A 10,326-nucleotide genomic window follows, 5' to 3' on the forward strand; every position below is an offset into this window, starting at 1 on the left:
TGGGGAGGGGGAGAGGAGGAGAAATCACAGCCAGGTAAGAGAGGTGGGGAGGGAGAGAGAGAAGGAGAAATCACAGCCAGGTAAGAGAGGGGAGGGGGAGGGAGGAGAAATCACAGCCAGGAGAGGTGGGGAGGGAGAGGAGAAATCACAGCCAGGTAAGAGAGGTGGGGAGGGAGAGAGAGAAGGAGAAATCACAGCCAGGTAAGAGAGGTGGGGAGGGAGAGAGAGAGAGAAGGAGAAATCACAGCCAGGTAAGAGAGGTGGGGAGGGAGAGAGAGAAGGAGAAATCACAGCCAGGTAAGAGAGGTGGGGAGAGAGAGAGAGAAGGAGAAATCACAGCCAGGTAAGAGAGGTGGGGAGAGAGTGTTAACCCATCCAGGGAGAGAGTGTTAACCCATCCAGGGAGAGAGTGTTACCCCATCCAGGGAGAGAGTGTTAACCCATCCAGGGAGAGAGTGTTAACCCATCCAGGGAGAGAGTGTTAACCCATCCAGGGAGAGAGTGTTAACCCATCCAGGGAGAGAGTGTTAACCCATCCAGGGAGAGAGTGTTAACCCATCCAGGGAGAGAGAGTTAACCCATCCAGGGAGATAGTGTTAACCCATCCAGGGAGATAGTGTTAACCCATCCAGGGAGAGAGTGTTAACCCATCCAGGGAGAGAGTGTTAACCCATCCAGGGAGAGAGTGTTAACCCATCCAGGGAGAGAGTGTTAACCCATCCAGGGAGAGAGTGTTAACCCATCCAGGGAGAGAGAGTTAACCCATCCAGGGAGAGAGAGTTAACCCATCCAGGGAGAGAGAGCTAACCCATCCAGGGAGAGAGAGTTAACCCATCCAGGGAGAGAGAGTTAACCCATCCTGTGTGTGTGAAGCAGTAGAGAAGGCTCTGGAGGTGACCAGTGTGATGAAGATGAAGACAGGATCTTCATCAGGCAGCAGTGACTCCTCTGACAGCGACGACACAGGTAACACACACGACACTGCACACACACGGCTCATAATACATAGTGGGGTATCACGTCGGGCAGCAAGAGTGTCAGCTCTCAGTCAACTGGTTGTGAAGCAGCTCTCAGTCAACTGGCTGTGAAGCAGCTCTCAGTCAACTGGCTGTGAAGCAGCTCTCAGTCAACTGGCTGTGAAGCAGCTCTCAGTCAACTGGCTGTGAAGCAGCTCTCAGTCAACTGGCTGTGAAGCAGCTCTCAGTCAACTGGCTGTGAAGCAGCTCTCAGTCAACTGGTTGTGAAGCAGCTCTCCGTCAACTGGCTGTGAAGCAGCTCTCCGTCAACTGGCTGTGAAGCATGCCTCAGTCAACTGGCTGTGAAGCAGCTCTCAGTCAACTGGCTGTGAAGCAGCTCTCAGTCAACTGGTTGAAGCAGCTCTCAGTCAACTGGCTGTGAAGCAGCTCTCAGTCAACTGGTTGTGAAGCAGCTCTCAGTCAACTGGTTGTGAAGCAGCTCTCAGTCAACTGGCTGTGAAGCAGCTCTCAGTCAACTGGCTGTGAAGCAGCTCTCAGTCAACTGGCTGTGAAGCAGCTCTCAGTCAACTGGCTGTGAAGCAGCTCTCAGTCAACTGGCTGTGAAGCAGCTCTCAGTCATCTGGCTGTGAAGCAGCTCTCAGTCATCTGGTTGTGAAGCAGCTCTCAGTCATCTGGTTGTGAAGCAGCTCTCAGTAGAACGACAGAATGCATCAGGGATTTGTGCATCTTTCTGAAGAAGTAAAGCCTGTTTCTGTGGGCCTGTTGTTGTGTAGCTAGTTAGCGTGGAGGAGATGGGTAGCGTGGGGGAGATGGGTAGCGTGGGGGAGACGGGTAGCGTGGAGGAGACGGGTAGCGTGGAGGAGACGGGTAGCGTGGAGGAGACGGGTAGCGTGGAGGAGACTGGTAGCGTGGAGGAGACGGGTAGCGTGGAGGAGACGGGTAGCGTGGAGGAGACGGGTAGCGTGGCTAGTAGCTTTCAGTTGGCACTGGCCCGGTGTGCCGCTGGGAAATAGACCTAAATGTCAAGCCCTGTACACACATCATTTTCATTATGTTGTCTCTCTCTCTCCCGCTCTCTCCTGCTGTCTCCTGCCCTCTCTCCTGCTCTCTCTCTCTCTCTCTATCTCTCTCTCTCTGCCCTCTCTCCTTCCCTCTCTCTCCTGCTCTCTCTCTCTATCTCTCTATCTCTCTCTCTCCTGCTGTCTCCTGCCCTCTCTCCTTCCCTCTCTCTCCTGCTCTCTCTCTCTATCTATCTCTCTATCTCTCTCTCTCCTCTCTCTCTTCTCTCTTAGGGCTGGCCCCCCAGCAGCAAAAGTCCTCCTCTAACAATATATACTGTAAGAGACCCCACCAGTCCAGCAGGGGCGGGGTCAGCATCACTGCCCCTCTGGACCCCTCCTCCCCCAGACCCCCTAGTTCAGTCCAAACCCCCAGCAGCAGCATCAACACCCCTTCGCCCCCCCCTCCTCCTCCCTCCATCCCCACTGTCCCTGTGACCTCTCTGGACTCCTCTTTGACCTTTGACCCCCTAGCTCACTTCCTGGCCCCCCATCTGAACCAGCAGGTGGGGGAGCCCCCCCGTAATGAACTGGGGGCCCCTGCCGCCGGACCCCCCCACCTCAACGCTACCAACACACACACCTCTGAGAGCACACAGCCCTTCCTCAACCAGCAGGCCGTCATTCCCTCCGTCATGCTCTCCCCAGGTATGTGGATGAACACATTTCTACACTTCTACACTACCCTTTTCTACACACTTTCTACACATTTCTACACTTCATTGTGTCGAGGGGTTTTGGTTTTAATGAAACATTTAGATTTTTAGAAATATAATTTATTTCTGTACTTTTTTGTCTTTTTGTCCCTCTCCCCCCATTCTCATCTCTTTCTCTCCTCCCTCCCTTCTCTCTCCTCCCTCGCTCCTCTCTCTCCTCCCTCCCTTCTTTCTCCTCCCTCGCTCCTCTCTCTCCTCCCTCGCTCCTCTCTCTCCCTCGCTCCTCTCTCTCCTCCCTCGCTCCTCTCTCTCTCCTCCCTCGCTCCTCTCTCTCTCCTCCCTCGCTCCTCTCTCTCTCCTCCCTCGCTCCTCTCTCCCTCCTCCCTCGCTCCTCTCTCTCCTCCCTCGCTCCTCTCTCTCTCCTCACACGCTCCTCTTTCTCTCCTCTCTCTCTCCTCCTCGCTCCTCTCTCTCTCCTCCCTCGCTCCTCTCCCTCCTCTCTCTCTCTCCTCCCTCTCTCCTCCCTCCTCCTCTCTCTCTCTCTCTCTCCTCTCTCTCTCCTCTCTCGCTCCTCTCTCTCCTCCTCCCTCCTCTCTCCTCTCTCCTCTCTCCCTCCTCTCTCTCTCTCTCCTCTCTCTCTCTCTCTCCTCCCTCCCTCCCCCTCTCTCTCTCTCTCTCTCCCTCCTCTCTCTCCTCCCTCCTCTCCTCTCTCCTCCTCCTCCTCTCTCCTTCCTCCCTCCTCCTCCTCTCTCCTCTCCTCCCCCTCCTCTCTCTCTCCCTCCCTCCTCTCTCTCTCCTCCTCCCCTCTCTCCTCCCTCCCTCCTCTCTCTCTCTCGCCTCCTCCCTCCCTCCTCTCTCCTCCTCCCTCTCCTCCCTCCTCTCCCTCCTCCCTCCTCCTCCCTCTCTCCTCTCTCTCCTCCCTCCTCTCTCTCTCCTCTCCTCTCTCTCTCTCCTCCCTCCCTCTCTCTCTCTCTCTCCTCCCTCCCTCCTCTCTCTCTCTCCTCCCTCCCTCCCTCTCTCTCTCCTCCCTCCCTCCCTCCCTCTCTCTCTCTCTCCCTCCCTCCTCTCTCTCTCTCTCTCCTCCCTCCTCTCCTCTCCTCTCTCTCTCTCCTCCCTCCCTCCTCTCTCTCCTCCCTCCTCTCTCTCCCCCTCCCTCCTCTCTGTAGCACTCCACAACGCTCTCCCTCAGCAGCCGTCCCGCCCCAGCAACCGAGCGGCCCCCAAACCCCCTCAGCCTCCCCCTCCTCCCTCTCCACCCCCTCCACTCCTCCTCCCCCCCAGCCCTCCCTCCACATTCCCCAACCGTCCTTCCCCGCCCTTGTGTCCCCTCTCCCCCCACCCCCCACGGAATCCTGGGGGTCTCGGCCCAACCCCTCAAGCGCTATTTGAGGACGACGAGGAGGCGTGCCCACTAACTCTGAAACCCCTCCCCTCCCGCTCAGCCAGGTGCACATGTACCTGCAGTCGTCTCGGCCCCCGGCACACATACACCCCCACACACAGTCTCCTGTGCGGGTCCAGTCTCAGCTCATGTCCCGGCCCCCGGCCCACACACAGTCTCCTGGGGGGGTCCAGTCCCGGGCCCCGGCCCACATACAGTCTCCTGGGCGGGTCCAGTCTCAGCTCATGTCCCGGCCTCCGGCCCACACACAGTCTCCTGGGCGGGTCCAGTCCCGGGCCCCGGCCCACATACAGTCTCCTGGGCGGGTCCAGTCCCGGGCGCCGGCCCACATACAGTCTCCTGGGCGGGTTCAGTCTCGGCCCCCGGCCCACACACAGTCTCCTGGGCGGGTCCAGTCTCAGCTCATGTCCCGGCCCCCGGCCCACACACAGTCTCCTGGGCGGGTCCAGTCTCGGCCCCCGGCCCACACACAGTCTCCTGGGGGGGTCCAGTCTCGGCCCCCGGCCCACACACAGTCTCCTGGGGGGGTCCAGTCTCGGCCCCCGGCCCACACACAGTCTCCTGGGCGGGTCCATTCTCAGCTCATGCAGGCCATGCAGACTCAGTCACAGGCAGCGGCCGCTCCAACCCAGCAACAGCAGAGGCTCGCAACACATTCTCACTCACACCCTCCCACACACCCTCACTCACACCCTCACTCACACACTCACGCACACATGCAGCAGGCGGGACAGGGGATGTCGTTCCCCCAGCAACAGAGCACCATGCACCTGGCACAGAAAGGGATCAAGCAGATACTACATCCACAACCATCACCACGGATCAAAACTGAGCCTTTCAACACAGGTAGGAGAGATAATACACACACAGGTAGGCAGGCAGACAGACAGACAGACAGACAGACAGACAGACAGACAGACAGACAGACAGACAGATAGTACATCCACAACCATCACCACGGATCACAACTGAGCCTTTCAACACAGGTAGGAGAGATAATACACACACAGGCAGATAGACAGGCAGATAGACAGGCAGACAGACAGGCAACCCTAACCCTGTACAGACAGACAGACAGGCAGGCAGACAACCCTAACCCTGTACAGACAAACAGACAGACAGACAGACAGACAACCCTAACCCTGTACAGACAGACAGACAGGCAGGCAGGCAGACACCCACTAGAGGGATTCTTGGATCCCGAAAAAGGAAGATCTGAACCGAATTGCATCCGTGAAATGTCCCGTTCGACACAGACAGGATATATCCAAGTCGATTCGGATCCGAGGTGGACCAGATCCGACCCAAAGCATGTCGAGATGAGGGAGAATCGGATCCAAATTGGGTCGGATCTGTATCAGATAAAACATGGGTCTTTATTGCTGCTCAAAGCCACAGAACTGTTTTGACGTCATGATTTCTGCTTTTGACTGAACCAACTGCCACATGTACCAAATGTGATATATAGAGGATATTTATTTATCCAATATAATATTGGATCTGGTCGGTATTTGACATATTTTCAGACTGTTTGGATCTCAGGTAATCAGGTTCGGGAATATCTGAGAAGACCTCTACCCCACTCATTTTCATACTGGTGTTTCTCCCGTTGTGATAGGTCCTCTGAGGGAGAGCCCCTCCCCTCTGATGATACATTCTCCCCAGATGCCTCAGTTCCCACCAATGAGACAGTCCCCTTCCCAGCCCAAGAAACCTGTGAGTACACAAAGAGAGTGTGTGTGTACAGTGTTTGTTTGTGTACTGTACATTGTGTGTGTGTGTTAACCCTGTGTGTTCACTGCAGAACCAAAGGGTGAAAGAGGAGAAGCCGCTCCCCTCCCCGGTGCCGCCCCCCTCCCCTTTCAGCCCCACCCAGCGACATCACAAACCACAAGACAACAAACACACACACAGTGAGTACACACACCTGGCTCTGTAAGAAGCGTTAGGGAGAGAGCGGGAGAGATTTGTCTGTGTCTCTCTGCCTCGACGGTAGAGTGTCTCTATTTTAGAGTTTCTTCACAGTCAATAGGTCACCTGAATCAACCGATTAATTGACTCCTGCAGGATCAGATGTGAAGCTATTGGACAGTTCTCGTCCTGGGCTCCGCCTCCCGGACTCCCCGGCCCCTCCCCCTTCCCATCAGGACAACAAACTGAAGCAGGAGGCTAAAACACCCATCACCGCCAAGAAGACACAGGTGAGAGTCAGAATCATACTAGAACAAAGCATCTAGATTCAGTACTTCATTTAAAGGAGAGGTTTCCTTTTTTAGAACCAAATCTCACATTTGTTTTATATGTAAATGGGATGTTATAGAAGGGTCCATGTGATTTCACGTGTTTTTGAGAAACCTGAGCAGATCACTTCCTCGTCCTCGTTGTGTAGTATGGGAGCTCTGATAAACATGAACAAAGGCTCCAAAAACACCCAAACATGTCCTTTAATAAAAGGACAAAGCTCTCAGTATTGTAATGCAGGTCTGTAGATATATACATGATGTTGTGTCATTCTCAACTTCAGCCACAATGTTGTGTTCTATTTTGTTCAACTGAAGAGATTTCTATGTATTTCTATGTAAACACAGCTGGGAGTTACTAATCTACAATAAGGTGTCTGCTACCATCACTCATTCATATATCTTTATGTACATATTCTTTATCCCTTTACACTTACTAATCTACAATAAGGTGTCTGCTATAAACACACAGCTGGGGGTTACTAATCTACAATAAGGTGTCTGCTATAAACACACAGCTGGGGGTTACTAATCTACAATAAGGTGTCTGCTGTAAACATACAGCTGGGGGTTACTAATCTACAATAAGGTGTCTGCTATAAACACACAGCTGGGGGTTACTAAGCTACAATAAGGTGTCTGCTGTAAACACACAGCTGGGGGTTACTAATCTACAATAAGGTGTCTGCTGTAAACACACAGCTGGTGGTTACTAATCTACAATAAGGTGTCTGCTATAAACACACAGCTGGGGGTTACTAATCTACAATAAAGTGTCTGCTGTAAACATACAGCTGGGGGTTACTAATCTACAGTAAGGTGTCTGCTATAAACACACAGCTGGGGGTTACTAATCTACAATAAGGTGTCTGCTGTAAACACACAGCTGGGGGTTACTAATCTACAATAAGGTGTCTGCTGTAAACACACAGCTGGGGGTTACTAATCTACAATAAGGTGTCTGCTATAAACACACAGCTGGGGGTTACTAATCTACAATAAGGTGTCTGCTGTAAACATACAGCTGGGGGTTACTAATCTACAATAAGGTGTCTGCTGTAAACACACAGCTGGTGGTTACTAATCTACAATAAGGTGTCTGCTATAAACACACAGCTGGGGGTTACTAATCTACAATAAAGTGTCTGCTGTAAACATACAGCTGGGGGTTACTAATCTACAGTAAGGTGTCTGCTATAAACACACAGCTGGGGGTTACTAATCTACAATAAGGTGTCTGCTGTAAACATACAGCTGGGGGTTACTAATCTACAATAAGGTGTCTGCTGTAAACATACAGCTGGGGGTTACTAATCTACAATAAGGTGTCTGCTGTAAACACACAGCTGGGGGTTACTAATCTACAATAAGGTGTCTGCTATAAACACACAGCTGGGGGTTACTAATCTACAATAAGGTGTCTGCTGTAAACACACAGCTGGGGTTACTAATCTACAATAAGGTGTCTGCTGTAAACACACAGCTGGGGTTACTAATCTACAATAAGGTGTCTGCTGTAAACACACAGCTGGGGGTTACTAATCTACAATAAGGTGTCTGCTGTAAACACACAGCTGGGGGTTACTAATCTACAATAAGGTGTCTGCTGTAAACACACAGCTGGGGGTTACTAATCTACAATAAGGTGTCTGCTATAAACACACAGCTGGGGGTTACTAATCTACAATAAGGTGTCTGCTGTAAACACACAGCTGGGGTTACTAACTAATCTACAATAAGGTGTCTGCTGTAAACACACAGCTGGGGGTTACTAATCTACAATAAGGTGTCTGCTGTAAACACACAGCTGGGGTTACTAATCTACAATAAGGTGTCTGCTATAAACACACAGCTGGGGTTACTAATCTACAATAAGGTGTCTGCTGTAAACACACAGCTGGGGGTTACTAATCTACAATAAGGTGTCTGCTATAAACACACAGCTGGGGGTTACTAATCTACAATAAGGTGTCTGCTGTAAACACACAGCTGGGGTTACTAATCTACAATAAGGTGTCTGCTGTAAACACACAGCTGGGGGTTACTAATCTACAATAAGGTGTCTGCTGTAAACACACAGCTGGGGGTTACTAATCTACAATAAGGTGTCTGCTGTAAACACACAGCTGGGGGTTACTAATCTACAATAAGGTGTCTGCTGTAAACACACAGCTGGGGGTTACTAATCTACAATAAGGTGTCTGCTATAAACACACAGCTGGGGGTTACTAATCTACAATAAGGTGTCTGCTGTAAACACACAGCTGGGGGTTACTAATCTACAATAAGGTGTCTGCTGTGAACACACAGCTGGGGGTTACTAATCTACAATAAGGTGTCTGCTATAAACACACAGCTGGGGGTTACTAATCTACAATAAGGTGTCTGCTATAAACACACAGCTGGGGGTTACTAATCTACAATAAGGTGTCTGCTATAAACACACAGCTGGGGGTTACTAATCTACAATAAGGTGTCTGCTGTAAACACACAGCTGGGGGTTACTAATCTACAATAAGGTGTCTGCTATAAACACACAGCTGGGGGTTACTAATCTACAATAAGGTGTCTGCTGTAAACACACAGCTGGGGGTTACTAATCTACAATAAGGTGTCTGCTGTAAACACACAGCTGGGGGTTACTAATCTACAATAAGGTGTCTGCTATAAACACACAGCTGGGGGTTACTAATCTACAATAAGGTGTCTGCTGTAAACACACAGCTGGGGGTTACTAATCTACAATAAGGTGTCTGCTGTAAACACACAGCTGGGGGTTACTAATCTACAATAAGGTGTCTGCTGTAAACACACAGCTGGGGGGTTACTAATCTACAATAAGGTGTCTGCTATAAACACACAGCTGGGGGGTTACTAATCTACAATAAGGTGTCTGCTGTAAACACACAGCTGGGGGTTACTAATCTACAATAAGGTGTCTGCTGTAAACACACAGCTGGGGGTTACTAATCTACAATAAGGTGTCTGCTGTAAACACACAGCTGGGGGTTACTAATCTACAATAAGGTGTCTGCTGTAAACACACAGCTGGGGGTTACTAATCTACAATAAGGTGTCTGCTATAAACACACAGCTGGGGGTTACTAATCTACAATAAGGTGTCTGCTATAATGGGGGTTACTAATCTACAATAAGGTGTCTGCTGTAAACACACAGCTGGGGGTTACTAATCTACAATAAGGTGTCTGCTGTGAACACACAGCTGGGGGTTACTAATCTACAATAAGGTGTCTGCTATAAACACACAGCTGGGGGTTACTAATCTACAATAAGGTGTCTGCTATAAACACACAGCTGGGGGTTACTAATCTACAATAAGGTGTCTGCTATAAACACACAGCTGGGGGTTACTAATCTACAATAAGGTGTCTGCTATAAACACACAGCTGGGGGTTACTAATCTACAATAAGGTGTCTGCTGTAAACACACAGCTGGGGGTTACTAATCTACAATAAGTGTGTCTGCTGTCTAAACACACAGCTGGGGGTTACTAATCTACAATAAGGTGTCTGCTGTGAACACACAGCTGGGGGTTACTAATCTACAATAAGGTGTCTGCTATAAACACACAGCTGGGGGTTACTAATCTACAATAAGGTGTCTGCTATAAACACACAGCTGGGGGTTACTAATCTACAATAAGGTGTCTGCTGTAAACACACAGCTGGGGGTTACTAATCTACAATAAGGTGTCTGCTGTGAACACACAGCTGGGGGTTACTAATCTACAATAAGGTGTCTGCTATAAACACACAGCTGGGGGTTACTAATCTACAATAAGGTGTCTGCTGTAAACACACAGCTGGGGGTTACTAATCTACAATAAGGTGTCTGCTATAAACACACAGCTGGGGGTTACTAATCTACAATAAGGTGTCTGCTATAAACACACAGCTGGGGTTACTAATCTACAATAAGGTGTCTGCTATAAACACACAGCTGGGGGTTACTAATCTACAATAAGGTGTCTG

General features: G+C 50.6%; 1 protein-coding gene across 1 annotated transcript in view; it reads left to right on the forward strand.

The window, feature by feature from the left end:
• LOC115127586 (bromodomain-containing protein 4-like) overlaps positions 1 to 5,802 on the forward strand; it is a 29,938-nt gene extending 24,136 nt beyond the window's left edge. The window contains exons 15-18 of the mRNA XM_065002194.1: positions 874 to 966; positions 2,270 to 2,683; positions 3,858 to 4,939; positions 5,712 to 5,802. Coding sequence (XP_064858266.1) covers positions 874 to 966; positions 2,270 to 2,683; positions 3,858 to 4,939; positions 5,712 to 5,720 — 1,598 coding nt within the window. The 3' untranslated portion in view covers positions 5,721 to 5,802. The remainder of the gene's footprint in view (positions 1 to 873; positions 967 to 2,269; positions 2,684 to 3,857; positions 4,940 to 5,711) is intronic.
• The last annotated feature ends 4,524 nt before the right edge of the window (positions 5,803 to 10,326 follow it).

This window comes from Oncorhynchus nerka, linkage group LG15 (assembly GCF_034236695.1).
Source record: "Oncorhynchus nerka isolate Pitt River linkage group LG15, Oner_Uvic_2.0, whole genome shotgun sequence".
In the NCBI taxonomy this organism is placed as follows: domain Eukaryota; kingdom Metazoa; phylum Chordata; class Actinopteri; order Salmoniformes; family Salmonidae; genus Oncorhynchus; species Oncorhynchus nerka.